The 18,472-nt window shown below is 41.7% G+C and overlaps 1 protein-coding gene across 13 annotated transcripts in view; it reads left to right on the forward strand.

Annotated features, from left to right (window-relative positions):
• Window positions 1–17,441, forward strand: part of agrn (agrin) — a 523,540-nt gene extending 506,099 nt beyond the window's left edge. For 7 of the 13 annotated variants that reach the window (XM_073032309.1, XM_073032310.1, XM_073032315.1 and 4 more), the window contains 4 exons: window positions 4,341–4,373; window positions 9,008–9,232; window positions 10,260–10,363; window positions 13,513–17,441. In XM_073032309.1, the coding sequence (XP_072888410.1) occupies window positions 4,341–4,373; window positions 9,008–9,232; window positions 10,260–10,363; window positions 13,513–13,673 (523 nt within the window). In that variant the 3' untranslated portion in view covers window positions 13,674–17,441. The remainder of the gene's footprint in view (window positions 1–4,340; window positions 4,374–9,007; window positions 9,233–10,259; window positions 10,364–13,512) is intronic. The other 6 variants (XM_073032316.1, XM_073032317.1, XM_073032318.1 and 3 more) reach the window with 1 other exon arrangement.
• Window positions 17,442–18,472: the final 1,031 nt, after the last annotated feature.

Here is an 18,472-nt window from a genome sequence, read left to right on the forward strand (position 1 = left end):
CCCACTATGTTTTAGCAGTTCTTCCCGTGATTCACCACAATCTCCTCTCAGTGAACCTCAATTTCTGAACAATCTCTGGGTAAAGAACGTCCTTCTGAATTCCACTTTGGATTTCATGGTGACTGGCTTATGTTTTCCCCTCAAATTACATTTACAGAATATTTTTGGATCCAGTCTTTAATTCCCTGAAATTGAGACATGAGGTATATATTGTCATGTGGGACATAGACAGGGTGAAAGCACATAATCATTTTCACAGGGTAGGGTTGCTAAAAACAGGAAGGCATTGGATTAGGATCAGAAATGAAAGATTGAAAAGGGACATCAGGAACAGCTTCTATACACAAAGGTTAGTGCTTGTTTGGATGAGCTGGCAGAAATAGTGGTTAAGATGGACCCGTTGGTTCATTTGATATGTGCCATGTTGTATGACATAGGTGATCATGGTCTTTCCGTGATCATGATTGTTCTTTTTCTACAGAAGTGGTTTGCCATTGCCTTCTTCTGGGCAGTGTCTTTACAAGACGGGTGAGCCCAGTCATGATCAATACACTTCAGAGATTGTCTGCCTGGCCTCAATAGTCACCCAACCAGTACTTGTGATATGCACCAGCTTGCTCATACGACTATCCACCACCTGCTCCCTTGGCTTCATATGACCCTGATTGGGGGCAAAGCAGAACACATTAGCAACACTTAAAAGCCATCTGGTTAAGTACATGGATAAGAGAGGTTTAGAGAGCTGTGGGCCAAGTATGAGCAGGTGGGACCAGCTCGCTGGGCAACAATCAGCATGAAAGAGTCGGGCTGAAGGGCCTCTTTCTGTGCTATGATTAAGTTAATGGTTTTCATTGTGTTATTGGAAGCAAAGTGGTGGCTGAATATTTCCTCCCTGCAAAGAAGTGACATTACTTCTTATTATTTCTTTCAGAATCCTTAAGTAAAACACTTGAACACTTCTTTGAAAGTAAATACCTCATTATCTCATATAGTGCAGTTATTTTCTGGCCACCTAAAACTGCATTTGTTGGAGAGTAATTATGTATAGTTTGCATCTCAATAAGCAGAAATGGCTTCAGCAGTTCTCTCGCCAAACCTCAAAAATTACTTTTTCACCAAACATATATTTATCTCTCTTGAGTGCGCATGGAGGAAAGTACATAAGTATCTAGTAGTTACCCAATCACTAGGTGTTAATCAGTCAGTCACAGCAGGAAGTGGAAAATGCAGAGACACAAGAGTTTTTGCAGATGTTGGAAATCTTGAGCAACATACACAAAGATCAGCTTGATTTCTCACAAGTACGTTGTATATGTCACAATATACAACCCTGACATTCATTTCCTCGTGGGCATTCACAGTAAATACTAGGAAACACAATGGAATCAATGAAAAACTGCATCTAGCTGGACTGCCAAGACTATCCATGATGGTTGAAGGGTAATAACTATTCCTGAACTTGAGACCTAAGGTTACTGTACCTCCTGCCCAATGGTAGCAGTAAGAACACAAGAAATAGGAGCAGGAATAGACCATTTGGCCCATCGAGCCTGCTCCACCATTCAATAAGATCATAACCGATCTGCCATGGATTCATCTCCACCTACCTTCTTTTTCCCCAAAACCCTCAGTTCTCCTACTGGGCAAAAAACTATCCAATCTTGTCTTAAATATATTTACTAAGGAAGCCTCCACCGCTTCATTGGGCAGAGAATTCCACCGATTCAACACTTCCTGGGAAAAGCAGTTCCCCCTCATCTCTGTCCTAAATCTACTCCTCCAAATCTTGAGGCTATGTCCCCTACTTCTTGTCTTGCCTGCCTCTATCTTAGCTATCCCTTTCATAATTTTATAAGCGCCTCTCATTCTATCTCTCCTCTCATTCTCTCTTTCCTCTCATTCTCATGAGAAGAGAGCATGGCCTGGATGATAGGGGTCCTTGACGATGGGTGCTGCATTCTTGTGGCAGGGTTCCTTGCAGATGTGCTCTGTGGTTCTGTGGTGCAAGATGCTCCCCACTGCCTTCCCCTCTGAATTCTCTGAAAGTGCCTCTGGTTTGCAACACAAATTCTCATATCAGTAGCACTGAGGGATGGATGCCCTTTTTCCACATTCCACATTCCAGTTACAAAGCTAGTGAACCTCGTACTGTGTAGTTACTGTTCACTGGCTCAAAGGGCAAAGTAAATTTATTAACATATTAATTAATTATTAACATATTTATTTAGTGATACAGCATGGAACAGGCCCTTCCAGCCCTTTGAGCCATGCTGCCCAGCAGCCTCCGACAACCCTGATTTAACCCTAACCTAATCAACTGACAACTTGCAATGACCATTTTACCGACTCAATATGTCTTCATCTGTGGAAGGGAACTGGAGCACCCGGAAGAAGGTCACACAGTTACGGGGAGAACTCTACTGACTGTGACGGGAATCGAACCTGCGTCACTGGCACTGTAAAGTGTTGCGCTAACCACTACACCATCGAGCCACCCTTTCTCCAGGATCTATACTAGAGGCACCATATACAATGGTTCATTTTCTTATGGGCATACACACTAAATCCAGTACACATAACAGAATCACCGAAGGACTCCACCAACAGGGCGGACAACCAGCGTGCAAAAGACAACAAAACTATGCCAAGAGAAAGAAGAAAAATAAATAAATAAATAAATCAGCAGTGAATATCGAGAGCATGAGATGAAGAGTCCTTGAAAGTGTGGGAAGGTTGTGGGAACAGTTTAGTGATAGGGTAGCTGAAGCTGAGTGAAGCAATCCCCCCTGGGTCAGGAGCTCATGTGAAAATGCAGAGTGTTCTATTTCCCCATCATCTTAATCCTTTATGTTGTAGTTCAAAGCATCTCAACTCCCAGTCTGCGTCAGTAGGCTTTAGTACAATGGCATATTGCCATGTGCTGTATGAACGGCTCTCCACCTGATAGTGTAAATCTGTTATTGACTCTGTTGAAATGATCTGCCTTGCTGAGCTCTGGGAAAACCTGCCAGATGCACTCTGATCATCATCTCTTCGGAGCTCTGCTGGCATTGATGTGGGTTTATTCTCTTGATAACAGGTTGATTTTTTCCAATTAGGATTATTACTCCATCCTTTAGCTCCATTTTTCAGTTCCTTTTTTATTGTTTAATTTTTTTTATTTTATTGACCATACAGCATAGAATAGGCCGTTTTGGATCTTCAGCCACGCCGCACAGCGATCCCCCGATTTAATCCCAGCTTAATCACGGGACAATTAAAAATGAACCATTAACCTAACTGTAGGTCTGCAGACTATGGGAGGAAACTAGAGCACCTGGAGTAAATTTTCTTTCCTCTGTTTTACTCTTTCCAAAAATGATCTGACCATCATCCATATCTCAGGGAGATTAATATCTTACCAATTTTTATTCATCCACATGCACTCAGTGGCCACATTATTAAGGTACATCTGCTCATTAATGAAAATATCCAATCATCAATCATGTGGCAGAAGCCCAATGCATAACATAGTAAAGAAGTTCAGTTGTTGTTCAGACCAAACATCAGAATGGGGAAGAACTATGATCTAAATGACTTTGACCGTGGAACGATTGTTAGGTTCAGACTGGGTGGTTTGAGTATCTCAGAAACAGATGAGCTCTTAGGATTCCCATGCACTACGCTCTCTAGAGTTTACAAAGAAACTTGCAAAAAACAAAAGACATCCAGCTCTGTGGGTGAAAACACCTTGTTAATGAGAGAGGTCCAAGGAGAACGGCCAGATGCTTCAAGCTCTGGTGACAGTAACTCAAATAACCATGCATTACAGCAGTGGTATGCAGAAGAGCTTCTCTGAACACAAAACATGTCAAACATTGAAGTGGATGGGTTACGGCAGCAGAAGATCAGTGGCCACTTAATTAGGTACCAGAGGCACTGAGTGTATTTCCCAGTTAAGCAGATGGGACACTATAGGATTGGAAGGGGATTGATGGCTACAGTGTTCTCTCGGTGGTTGTTCAAAGGTCCAAAGATCCAATTTAATGTCAGAGAAATGTATACAATATATATCCTGAAATGCATTTTCTTTGCAAAAAAAGGTTTACCATGAACGTTATTCAACTTTACCTTGTAGAATGGTGTTTCCTGACTTTTTAACTTTCAGTGTGCAAAGTTATGATGATCTCAACAACCCAATGCTTGGTGCTGTCATCTTTTAAATTTAAAGCTTGCTTGGTTAGTTAAAGTACAGCCTGGCTTTTTTTTAGATCTTTAGATTTTCCACAATGATTCAGTAGTTAAAAATTATCTTCACTGCTACTTACTGCATGCATGCATTTTTCTTTCTGCCCCCTAAGTCCTGAATTCATGGACTATCCCATGGAGCAAAGGTGAGTATTCACGCTTACGCAGCCTGCTTTTGCCTGCACCTGTGCTCTTGTGTGTGGTGGCTATTGTGCTGTTTTGGTCCTATTGTGAGAGAGAACTTGAACTTGCTGTACAAACCTACCTTTCTGGCTGACTAAACACAAGGAGGTTCTATAGATGCTAGAAATCCAGAACAACACGCACAAAATACTGGAGAACCTCAGCAGGCCAGGTAGCATCCCTGGAGGGGAATAAACAGTTGACGTTTCAGGCTGAGACCTTTCATCAGAACTGGAAAGGAAGGGGGAAGATGCTGGAATAAGAAGGTGGGGATGTGAAAAGAAGGTATACAAGCTAGAAGGTGATAGGTGAGACCATGTAGGTGGGATGAAGTAAGAAGCTTGGGAGGTGAAAGGTGGAAAAGGTAAAGGGCTGGAAAAGAAGATATCTTATAAGAGAAGAGAGTGGACAGTGGGGTCACAGAAAGGAGGAGTGGAACCTGAGGGAGGTGAGAAGGAATGGGGGGGGGGGGTCAGAATGGAGAATGGTAAAAGGAACTGGAAAGGAGTCCTGTTGAAGGGTCTTGACCCAAAATTTTTACTGTTTATTCCCCCTCCTTAGATGCTGCCTGACCTGCTGAGTTCCTTAACAATTTTGTATGTGTTTTTATCTTGTCCAATTGATTTTCACAGAATTGCAAATTAGGCAGAGTATATTTCCTTAGGTTGTTCTTCTTCTTAAGCCCATTACCCCTACTGGGGCATAGGCTGCAAACAGCATCTCGCCAGAGTCCTCTCTCCTGGGCCTGTCTTTCAAGTTTCCCCCAGGTGTAGACCATCTTTGAAGATCCTTCTTCTCTCAGGGATGAGATCTTCTGTTGGTGTTTCTGTAGGTCTGGGTTTTTACAGGATGAGGTTGCTATGAAATGTGAAATGAGTCTTCACAGTTCAAAGTAAATTCTTTACCAAAGTCATCATATACAGTGCTAAGATTCATTTTCTTGTTGCCACATTCAACAAATCCATAATTAAATAATAACCATAATAGAATCAATGAATGATCGCATCAACTTGGCCATTCAAACCATGTACAAATGACACAAACTGTGCAAGTACAAACAGAAAGAAATAATAAATAAATAGATAGATAGATAGATAGATAAGCAATAAATATTGAGAACATGAGATGAAGAGTCCATGAAAGTGAGTCCATTGGTTCTGGGAACATGGCAATGATGAGGCAAGTAAAGTTGAGTGAAGTTATTTCAAGAGCCTGATGAGTGAGGGGTAGTAACTGTTCCTAAACCTGGTGGTCTGGGTTCTGAGGCCCTTGTACCTTCTTCCTGATGGCAGCAGTGAGAAGAGAGCATGTTCAGGGTGGTGGGGGTCCCTGATGATGGATGCTGTTTCCCGCAACAATGTTTTGTGTAGATGTTCTCAATGGCAGGGAGGGCTTTACCCCTGATTGAATGGGCCATATCGGCTACTTTTTGGAAAATCTTAAAATCAGAAATGAGCAATTTTGCATGTATGGTGAAACTGTAATGCTTACTCAAGGATAAAAGGTCCAATATTTATTCTTCTATTGGATTGTACAGCAGTTGGGTTGCTCTCAATTCCTTTGAGGCTATTTCACCTCTCAATGTTCTTTATCTCTGGAATTTGTGACTGTGTCGTAGCGTAACCAGTATGGTCTAATAACTCTGTCAAGCTCACTGGCACCAGATTCAGATTTATTTATCATGTGTACATCAAAACATATACTGAAATGTGTTGTTTGCATTAATAGCCAACACAACCTAAGGATGTGCTGGGGGTAGCTTGTAAGCTTCGCCACACCTTCCATGCCAACATAGTTTGCCCATGATGTTTGCTAGAACAACACAAACAACAGCAACAAATCAACCAGATCAAAACAACCCCTTTCCCACCCACCCACGCACCCATTGCCCCCATAAACAAAACGGCCCCTTTCCCACACACCCACCCACAAAACAACCCCTTTCCCACCCATTGCCCTCCGCATACAAAACCTTTCCAAAGCTTTCCCATCCACCCATCCACTATCCCCCATATACAAAACAGCCCCTTTCCCAACCACTGCCCCCCCCACTATAGAAAAACTGCTGTGTGAATGCTGGATTTTTTCTTCTTTTAACTCAATTCAACAGGAGGCAATTCAAGTTAAGCTATTACTGTCATAGATTTACTATGTTGTGTCTAAATTGTGCCCAAGTCTGACATCCACAATCAGTTGTTATAGTGCCCACACAAACTTCAGATTAATGAGAATAGGGAAGATGAAACCATAAGATACAGGAGCAGAATTAGTCCATTTGGCCCATCAAGTCTGCTCCACCAGTTCATCATGGCTGATCTACTTTTTCTTTTAGGCCCAATCTCCTTTCTTCACCTTCATGCCCTAACCAATCAAGAATCTATCAACCTCTGCTTTAAATATATATAAAGACGTGGCCTCCACAGCTGTCTGTGGCAACAAATTCCATAGATCCAACACTCTCTAGCCAAAGAAATTCCTCCTCATTTTCATTCTAAAACGACAATCCTCTATTCAGAGGCTGTGTCCTCTGGTTTTAGGAAGCATCCTCTTCACATCCACTCTATCAAGGCTTTTCGCCATTCGATAGGTTTCAATGACATCACCCCTCATTCTTCTGAATTCGAGTGAATACAGGCCCAGATCCATCAGACGCTTTTCATATGATATGCCATTCAATCATGCAACCATTTTGGTGAACCTCCATTGAAACCTCTCCAGTTTCAGCACATCCTTCCTAAGGGCCCAAACCTACTCACAATACTCCGAGTGAGGTCTCACCAGTGCTTCATAAAGTTTCAACATTACAACCTTGCTTTTACATTCCAGTCTTCTTGAACTGATGCCTCTGTTTAGCCTTAACAGTGCAATACCACCCAAACATCAATCTATTTATACAAACATCCAAAAGGAGAAATTGAGAAGAGACTCATTATGTTCACCAGCATTTCAGTCCATTGAGCTTCCCATTAGGTGAAATCACCCAGAGCCGAAGCTCCAATTGAAACAACCAGACGCTTCATATATTTTAGTGTGCATTTCCTGTCATAAAGCAATACAGCACATATACAATAATTCCATTCTCCTTTACATGTGTGTAATGATACATGACAATAAACATCCCTGAATCTTGAATACAGGCCCTTGACCCAACAAGTCCTTGCCGACCACATTGTCCACCTAGCTAGTCCCAATTTCTGGGTTTTGTTTTATCATTCCAATGCTCTTCAAGCATCTTTGCCAAATGTTGAAGGCATGGGCTACAGTAAGTTTGTGGGGGTGCGGGGGGGAAGATAACTACCACCACTAGAGCAGGGGTTCCCTACCTTTTTATGCCATGGACCCCTACCATTAACCGTGGGGTCAATGGACCCCAGGTTGGGAACCCTTGGACTAGAGGGATTTAAAGCACCTTTAAATCAGAGATGAGGAGGTATTTCTTTAGCCACAAGATGGTGAATCTGGGGAAATCATTGCCGCAGACAGCTGTGGAGGCCAAGTCATTGGGTATATTTAAAGCGGAGGTGGATAGAGTCTTGATTAGTCAGGGCACCAGAGGTTATGGGGAGAAGGCAGGAGAACAGAATTGAGAGGGATAATAAATCACCCATAATAGAATAGCAGAGTAGACACAACGGGCTGAATGGCCTAGTTCTGCTCCTATGTTTTATGGATTAACAGAATTAAGCAAGTCTAATTTCAGCCACATTTTAGCTGTTTCTTGTCATTTGTTTGAACATTTGACCTCTGCGGGACCTCGCTGTTAATGTACCGTCCTTGAATCGTTACTGGTATCTATTGAACTTCCATAAAGCCTCACTCTGGGTGATGGAGAAGAAAACAACCAGTGACTGTCTAGAATCAAGTGAAATTGTCCACGTCTGTTAGCCTGTACATCACTCTGATGGACTGTTGGTCCATTCCTCCTCCTACAGGCACATGGATGATAGAAAAACGGAGGGCTATAGGGGAGGGACGGGTTGGATTGATCTCAGGGTAGGATGAACGTTTAGCACAACATCGTGCACCAATGAGCCCGTACTGTGCTCATTGCTGTCCTCAGGGAGGACATACAGGAGCCTGAAGACACACACTCAACATTTTAAGAATAACTTCCTCCCCTCCGCCATCAGATTTCTGAATACACCATGAACATTGTCTCACCTTTTGCTCTCCTTATGTATTTTTTTAATATATTCCTTACTATAACTTACAGTGATTTTGAATATATTATACTGTACAGCCACCACAAAACAATTTAATGACATATGTCACTGATAATGAACCTGATTCTGATTCTGTATTGTACTGTCCTATGAACAGTCAACCACTGTTACTGAATGCCATAACATTCGGTGTATCCAAGCTTTTGAATTTTGTAATTCCATTTAAACAAGATCCACATATTCAGGCCACCAGGTGTATGGAAAATACTTCTGCCTTTCTAAGCATTGAATTTAACTTTTAATGGCAATGTTTTCTTGCCACAGTGGCAGAGGAGTTATGGGACCCTAAAGGTGATAACAAGTGTTTTTGGTGTTAATTATCAGAGTGGAATTCTGTGCTTGTTCTTTTAACATATGTTTATTTTTGTCTTTAGTGAGAAAGCTATACAAGTTAATTATTTTGAGCTGAGCATCAAAACAGAAGCAACGCAGGGCCTGATTCTATGGAGCGGGAAGATTGCTGAGAGATCAGACTACATTGCGCTGGCTGTAGTTGATGGCTTTGTGCAGATGACATATGACCTTGGGTCGAAACCAGTCATTCTCCGGTCTACAGTGCCAGTTAACACCAATCAGTGGGTCCGGATCAAAGCTAACAGGTACTGCGTAATGACATTGAACATAGGAGTGAGGGGTCCCTTCGTCGAGCATGTTCCAATAGACAGGATCTCCGGTGGCCACCTATTTCAATTCGATTTCCTATTTCCATTATGACATGTCCTTCTTTACTGCCAGGATGAGGCCACACTCAGGTTCGAGGAGTAACACGTCATATTTCATCTGGGTAGCCTCCAACCTGACAGCATGACCATCAATTTCTCGAACTTCCATTAATTTCTTCCCCTTCCTCCTTCTCACTTTTTCCATTCCCCAGTCTGATTGGCCTCTGATCACCCTCCCCCTCACCTGGCCTCACCTATAAGCAGCCAGCTTGTACTCCTTCCCCTCCCTCCACCATCTCTAATATTTTAGTAAATATCAAAACTTTACATGAATGTGCTAGAAATTCAAAATATTATATATCTCTCAAATCTATGTTTGTATAATTGGTGCTTTCCCCATGTGTAGATCAGATTTTGTGTATTTGTTATCTGATTGCAATATTATTATTTAATGTTTGTGTAATAATTCAACATACAGCATTTAGAACTTTGAACATATATATAGAACATATAGAACCTAGAACAGTGCAACATAGTACAGGCTGTTAGGCCCATGGTATTGTGCCATTTTAAAACATTTTCTTGACTCAAATCTCAGATTAGATTCAATGGGCCAAATGGCCCAATTCTGCATCTATGTCTTATGGTCTGTTCTAAAATCAATTTACCAGGGGTTCCCAACTTTTTTTTAAGCCATGAACCAATACCATTAAGCAAGAGGTCCATGGAGCCCAGGTTGGGAACTACTGAACCCTTCTCTCCTACGTAGATTTTCATAAATTCTTTTGTATTTCTTTGTGTTTTCCTATAAATGTCTACTCAAAAATGTATTTCAAGGTAGTAGATAGGGATATATATGTTCTCTGATAATAAATGTACTTTGATATTGACAGCATTATCATTGTGTTAACTCATTTTAGTTTTATATTGGCTTCATTGTGTGTGTGTCTTGACTAACCAACAGAATACACAGATATGGGACTCTACAAGTGGGAAATGAAGCCCCCGTAACCGGGTCATCTCCTTTTGGTGCCACACAGCTGGATACAGATGGAGCACTCTGGCTTGGTGAGTTGGCGACCATGATACTTGACCATTGCCTGTTGATCCAGCAACAAATGGCAAAATGTTTAGGTGGAATCAAGTCAGGATGCTGTTCAGAGTGGAGATGCAACATGGTGGATTGTGAGGCGAAGAGTCTGTTCATTGTGTTAGGGGAGTGTTTAATATCCTTATAATAACGGGGTGGAAGTTGTCCTTAAGCCTTGTGGTATTTGGTGATGTGGAGCCTTCGGCCCCACATCGTCAGCTTCAGGAACAGTTATTACCCTTCAACTGTCAGGCTCCTGAACCAGTGAGGGTAACTTCATATTTTGCCACATTCTGTCTGTTTAGCCTCCAACCTGACAGTATGAACATCGATTTCTCTGAATTCTGGTAGTTTCTCCTCCCAACCCCCCCATCCCACCTGATCTATTTTCCAGTCCCCATTCTAGCTACCCTCTTACCCTTTCTCTTCACGTTGCCTCCATCTGGTGCCCCTCTTCCTTCCCTTTCTCCCATGATCCAATGTCCTCTCCTGTCAGGTTCATTCTTCTTTGGTCTCCATTTCTGTAGAACTCGTTTACACCCACCTACCCTCCCTCACCTGTTTCGCCTATAAGATATCTTCTTCTTCAGCCCTTTAATGTTTCCACCTATCACTTCCCACCTTTCACTTCATTCTATCTCCCCCACCCACCCACTTCTCTCTTATCTTGTCTCACCTATCACCTGTTAGTTTGTACTCCTCCCACCTCCTCCACCTTCTTATTCTGGCTTCTTCCCCCTTCCTTTCCAGTCCTGACGAAGGGTCTCAGCCCAAAGCTTTGACGGTCTATTTCTCGCCATTGAAGCTGCCTGACCTGCTGAGTTCTTTACACTCTTTTGAGTTTAATAATATCTTGCCTATAACTGTGCACGATACTCCGAAGTTTGGCCTGACCAACATCTAATATAACTGCAATATGTCTTCCCAACCTCTGTACTCAATGTTGTGATAATGGCTGTCTTTTGCACTATTTATTTATTTATTATGGTTATCATTTATGAGATTTAACAGATTTAACAAATTAACAGATTTCCCAACATTTGACAGTAATAAACTGGACTTTGATTTGGAAGGCCAGTATGAAAAATACATTCTCCTCCACCCCTGTGACACTGCCTTCATTGAACTATGCACCTACAGTCCTAGATTAGTACTTCCCAGGGCCCAACCATTCACTATTTAAGTCCTACTTCTGCATCGATTAGTTCAAGTTTATTGTCATCTAACTACATATATACAACCAAACAAAACAATGTTCCTCCAGGCCACAGTGCTCCCATATAAAATATTACCATAAATGAGTTAACAAAATATAATTCAAAATGCATGTTGTGTGCAGCACAGGTAAACAGTAAATGATACAGTAAACAGCAAACAGCTCACTGTCCTAGTGATCAGATCTCAGAGGTGACAGGGTATTCATTAGTCTCACAGCCTGAGGGAAGAAGCTGTTACCCAGTGTGTCAGTTCTCATCCTGAAGCTCCTGTACCTCCTTCCTGATGGTAGTGGGTCAAAGAGATTGTGGGATGGGTGGTAGGGATCCTCAACAATGATTTGGACCCTTTGTGTGCAATGCTGCTGGTAAATGTCACAAATAAGTCAGAGGGAGATCCCAGTGATCCTCCCAGCAGTTTTTGTGAAGTCCCCATTGAAGATGGGTAAATTAATATTGTAAACATCAATGATCAACTTTACTGTGAGGAGGAAGAACAGGCTGAACACCAGTAAAGTCTACACTTAAGCTGTTTCGACATTCAGGTTCCTGGCCATTGTTATTTCACAGGATTTCATGTGGGAGAATCATATCATCTTCACTAACAAAAGGGCTCAGCAGAGGATGTACTTCATGAGGAATTTGGTCAAATTCCATCTTCCCCAGAACATACTGCTGCAATTCTACACTTTCATCATTCAGTCATTACAGTCTGGTTTGGTGCAGCATCCTCTCACAATGTACACAAACTACAGTGAGGATCATAGGCTGCCATCCACCATCACTTTATTCACCATATATATTTACATGGATTAGGAATTTGCTAGGGCACAACATTCAACAATTACAAAGAACAAGAAATATAAGAAGTAAAGTTAGAGGATAAAGTACAGATATGGAATAAAATGTGCATAAATATATAAATACCAGCATATATTTACAATGGAAACCGCATTATAACAAGTGATTTAAAGTGTTTGCAGTGCAGTGCAGTGCAGTGACGTAGATAATAGATAGAGGGGGGTGGGGGATATCTAGAATGATTGATCAGATTAACTTTCTGGGGGAATAAGCTTTTAAGAAGGCATAACGCCTTTGTTTTAATAGCCCTATAGTGCTTTCTAGAAGGGAGCTTTTGAAAAAGGCAGTTTGCAGGGTGGGTAGTGTCCGCAATGAATTTTCCAGCCTGCTTATTTCTTTGTCCTGGACACATACATGCTGAAGAAACAATTTTCTTAGATCCTGCAGTGTGAATATATTCTTTCAGACGGTCATACCTTTAAGGAGCACCCTGAGCTCAAAATAATCCATTCTAAAATAGAACATAGAACATTACAACACCGTGCAGGCCTTTGTTGTGTTGAACCTTCTCATGTTCAACCTAACCCTTACCTCCCATGTAGCCCTTCATTTTTCTATCATCCATATTCTTTAAATGTCCCTGATGTATCTGCATCTACCACCATCACTGGCACAATGTACCACTCACCCAACACTCTCTGTTCCCGTGGACTTGAACACAGTTATCTGTCACTGTGGGAGGGGGGTGGAACATAGAACATAAACCATTACAGCACAGTATTGGTCCTTCAACCCACGGTGTTGTGCCGTTCTTTCAATCTACTCCAAGATCAACCTGATCCTTCCCACCCCTACAGCCCTCCATTTTCTTTCATCCATGTCCCTGAAATATCCCTAACTTATCTATCACTGGTTTAGTTATGTATTAATTGGGATTCAACCACGTTGATCTGAGTCATTAGAATTAAGAGATCCTTGGCCCGTAATGCAGGACTCCCGTTAATATAGTGAGGTCTGCTTTAGCAAAAGTGCACAAATTAAAGATCCGATCTGTGCAAGGCTTTTAGTGTTATCAGACACAGTTCTCACAGATAGGTGCTCTTGTCGTCTAGGTGGAATCGAGAAGCTGGCTCTCGGAAGCCGATTGCCGAAGGCTTACAGCACTGGATTTATAGGCTGCATAAAGGATGTGATTGTTGATCGACAGGAGCTCCAGCTAATCGAAGACGCCTTGAATAATCCCACAATATTACACTGTCCAGCCAAAAAATGAACAGGCTATGCCTACTGCTGTAATTATTTTCTATTTTTGTATACTTTTATTGCTTTTTATATTGAAAATGTTTTTTTTTGTTGCAGTATATCAAGCTAATCTCACAAGCAAACCAAACGATCAAAATGTCCCTGGCTATAGCTACACTGTACACAGTTAGTTCGGTTGTACTTGAACCTGTGATATTTGGTGCTGGTGTTATCTACTGTCTTCATTGAATTGATTTGCTCCACAATCTAAGAACTAGTTCAGCCCTTCTAATACAAATTCAAGTTCAGGATTATTGTCACATGTATACTGCTAAATGAAACAGCATTCCTCCAGACCAAGGTGCACAACACAGTACGTATAATTCACTCGCAACACAAAGGGAATATTTCCACAAATAATAAGTTGCATTCATGACACAAGTTAAAAAGTAAACAGTATAATGCTTACTGTTGCATCATGTGTGATGAGACCTGGGTGGTGACAGAGAGTTCAGTAGCCTTACGGCCTGGGGGAAAAAGCTGGTTCCCATCCAAACAGCTCTTGTCCTAATGCTACAGTACCTCCTGCCTGATGGTAAGAGGTCAAAGAAATTGTAGGACAGATGGGAGGGATTACTAAGGGCCCTACATACACAGGACTCCTAATAAATATCTCTAATGGTTATCAGAAGGATCCCAATGGTGACTGGCAGCATTCAGCACCATTATGATCACATACTATAGTGCGGATATGATAAACTTGTTTACTTATTTGACTCCTTGAGTCAAATTACCACACCCAATAAAACTCCAGATACTGTTTATTCCTTTGCTTGTAATGAACTATGCCATTTTGTTTGTTCAATTATATGCTTCATTGGGAATTAGACGTATTGCAAGACTGAACGAGGCAATGCAAAATGTATTTGTGGAAACTAGAGATGGGAAATTATTACTCAAAAACAAATGGAACTGGTGTGAAGCCTACCCCTTTTGAAAATATCAACGAGAGACATCATCAAATTAATCAGGACCTGAAATATTTTTAAAATAGTTTTCCACAGTAATACTAGGCAGCACGGTAGCATAGCGGTAAGAACATTGCTTCACAGTGCCAGCAACCCGAGTTCAGTTCCTGTCATTGACTGAAAGGAGTTTTTGTACATTTTCCCACATGACCGTGTGGGTTTCCTTCCACATTCCAAAGTATAGAGCATAGGTTAATTAGTCACATGGGTGTAATTGGTTGGCATGGATTCGTTAGGCCAGAAGGGCCTGTTACTGAGCTGTATCTCTAAATAACTAAATAATCTTCAATTAAATGGTTAACATTATCATGCTCTGCTCAAGACATTTTTGACTAATTTTATAGTTAGAGGAAGAAAATTTGGATTGGATAAAGTAATGCAATATTTTGTGAAATATTATTGGAGCCTCCATATTGATATGCGTTCCTTCATTCTGTCCATAATATATTGCTCACTATTCCTTGCAGCAATCCCACAAATTGAGGTAAACATTTACTGCTTTCCATTGACAGGTAAAATGTGGAAAACATATAAAAGTTTCTGTCCATTTAGAGATCCTTTTATAATGTGTTGACATTATGCTTTTCCAGGCACAGAAATAACCCCACTCCTTATATTAATTACTGACTGTGTATAGTGTAGGCCAATGTGTGACAATACTTTTTGCATGACACTTGTGAGATTGCATGTGGCCTGAAGGCCTTGGGACTGTGAAAAATAAACTGATATTGTAAAGGTAATGGTTAAAGACCAGTATTCTGATAGAAATGACAGTCAAGAAGCAAAAAGCTTTGTCTCACATGTGGCATGCTACTGAGACAGCCCCATTATATAATTTTGTCCAAAGCTGCTGCTTGTTGTAGATGTACCGCATCTATAGACTTGGCCAGTGGAAATTTCATGGGCATTGGTAAAGCTGTATTCACTTGGTAATTATACATGGGGCTGTTGGGGAAGGTTTGCTGAAAACGAGCTTTGCTTTATTGAATTATGAAATTCTTCTTCTTCTAAAGCCTGTCACCCCTTCTGGGGCATAGGCCACCGACAGTAGCTCGCCGGAGTCCTCTTTCTGGGCCAGTCTTTCAAGTCCACCTGTAGCCCATCTGTATGACTTCTAAGCGAAGATCCTTCCTCTCCCAGGGATGAGGTCTTTGAAGCTCCTGTTGGCGTTTCTGTAGCTCTGGGTTTTTATGGGATGGGGTTGCTAGCCCCATGGCCCAATCCTCCCCCTTTCGCAGCCGGGCTTGGGGGCCATCCATGGCAGAGTTCAACTACAAAATACGCCAAGGATTTTGCAAGTGGCCATGAATGTGTCTAGACTGCTGTAAAAAAAAATTTGGTCTTTGCAATGTGCACTGATTCAGATCGGGATACTCGTCATCAGCTTTAGTCATTGGTGTTATTTTTTTAATTTCTAACTCTATCATGTGATTTTTTTTCTTTCCATAGGAAGTACAGTTCAGCCTTAACAATTAGTATGCATTCCTGGTATTTCCATATATTATATGACAGTCCAACGCATTTCTTTATATGGCCCTGTGGTGAGGTAGCCTATAAGGAATTTGTTAGAAGCGAGGGGAGATAATGCATTGGCAAGGAGAGGCAAAGTGTCTGCCTATTGTAGATGATAAAGACCGGAATGTTCTTCTGATACACGAATGTTCTTCACGGTAGCGTGGCAGTTAGCGAGACGCTATTACAGCTTGGGGCGTCAGAATTTGGAGTTCAACTCCGACGCCCTCTGTAAGGAGTTTGTACGTTCTCCCCGTGTGATCATGTGGGTTTCCTCCCACAGTCCAAAGACGTACTGGTTAGTGAGGTAATTGGTCATTGTAAATTGTCCTGTGGTTAGGTTAGGGTTAAATAGGCGGGTTGCTGGGTGTGGCAGCTCGTTGGGTCGGAAGTGCCTGTTCTGTGCTGTATCTCTAAATAAAAATAAATAATTATTTTGAAGGCCTTCCCCATTGCTGGAGCTGGCATGTTTTATAACGTAACTTTGCCAAAAGATATTCTGCAAAGGGCAATGACATTTGTAATGCCTCACAGTGTGATATTGTCATCTGTTTGGTCTATAATTAATTTTGGTGGTTGCCATGGTTTCAATCACTGTCATCAAGTCGCAGGTTTCTCTGCAATATTGTTTATTTTGTTGCTTTTATCAAATGACCTCTGGCCCTTTGCAGTGACCCAAAATTTCTGTACCCTGTTGACCTTAGCTTGCTTACCGCACTATTATTACCTACGGCGGTGAGCACCCGGCCCTCTGAAACACAGGTCACTCAGTTTGAGAGGAGCCCATGGAATGATTTTGCTTGTTTTGTCAAACTGGGAATTAAAGAGATCAAGTGAAAAAAGAAACATTCCAAATGCTGTGTCTTGTCTTCAGAGATGTTTGTGAGAAAAGTGTGGGGGGGGGGGGGCACGTGGGGAGGCCTCAGAAATGCCTTAAATGCCGAGTTTGCCAACCATGTGGTGAACCCCACCTGCACACACCTTGTGTGGTGCACATATTTTTATTTGATGTTCTATTGCTGACGTTTTAACTCTAGTGTAAAAATTATTCAAGCCCTTTTTTTTAAAAAAAGAAATTGCTGGTTTTATTTATGTGTTTCCATACAATGTATTTTCAGGTACATGGTCATTGAAAACTGCTGTAATTAATCTGTAAGGACACGACACAGTATGTGATCAGCATGATGTAACCATTACTAACTTTATTACTCGTGTTGTTTGGCCAATCATCATGAAATAAAATGTAAAACTTCGAAACATATTTGATTCCCCTTTTTGTTTGGAAACGTTTTTGTTCAGGTACACGGTAGTGCAGCAATTGGCGTATTTGCTTTACATCAGCTGCTGAAAGATCAGTGTTCGGTTCTTGCTCCTGTCTGTAAGGAGTTTGTACATTTTCACCGCTGGGGTTTCCTCTGGGCGCTCTGGTTTCCTTCCACATTGCAAAGGCAAACAGTTAGGGTTAGTGCATTGAGGGCATGCTACTTTGACTGTTGGCACCAGAGGTATGGTGATACTCCCAGACTGCCCAGTACAATCATCCCTGATCTGATCTGTGTGGCGCATGGCCAGGTGGATAAGGTGTTGGTCTAGTGATCTGAAGGTCACTGGTTCGAGCCTTAGCTGAGGCAGCGTGTTGTGTCCTTGAGCAAGGCACTTAACCACACATTGCTCTGTGACGACACCGGTGCCAAGTTGTGTGGGTCCTGATGCCCTTCCCTTGGACAACATCGGTGGCGTGGAGACGGGAGACTTGGAGCATGGGCAACTGCAGGTCTTCCATACAGCCTTGCCCAGGTCTCAGTCATTATCGAAAATCGATGGACAGCCGAAGAAGAAGAGAGAGAGAGAGAGATTTAATGCAAACAACTCACTTCACTGTATATTTCATTGTATGCTTACAAATAAACCTAATAATTTTTTTTGTAATATATTCAGTTTCTGCATTATAGTCGTGACCAAAACAAGTGCAAAATTCTGTGGATCATAAACACAAGAGATTCTACAGATGCTGGAAATTTCGAGCAGCACAAACAAAATGCTGGAAGAACTCAATTAGGCAGCATCTATAGAGGGGAGCAGTCAGGCCAAGACCTCAACCCTTCATTCAATAGACTTGCCGAGTTCCTCCAGCACTTTGTATGTGTCACACAAAGCTAACTTCAAGTTCAAGTTTATGGTCATCTGACTGTATGTATGTACACACACACACACACACACACCCCTCCCCCCCAAACAAAACAACGTTCCTCCGGACCATGGTGCACCCAGATAACATATACAACAAAAT

Source organism: Hemitrygon akajei, chromosome 29 (genome assembly GCF_048418815.1).
Source record: "Hemitrygon akajei chromosome 29, sHemAka1.3, whole genome shotgun sequence".
NCBI lineage: Eukaryota > Metazoa > Chordata > Chondrichthyes > Myliobatiformes > Dasyatidae > Hemitrygon > Hemitrygon akajei.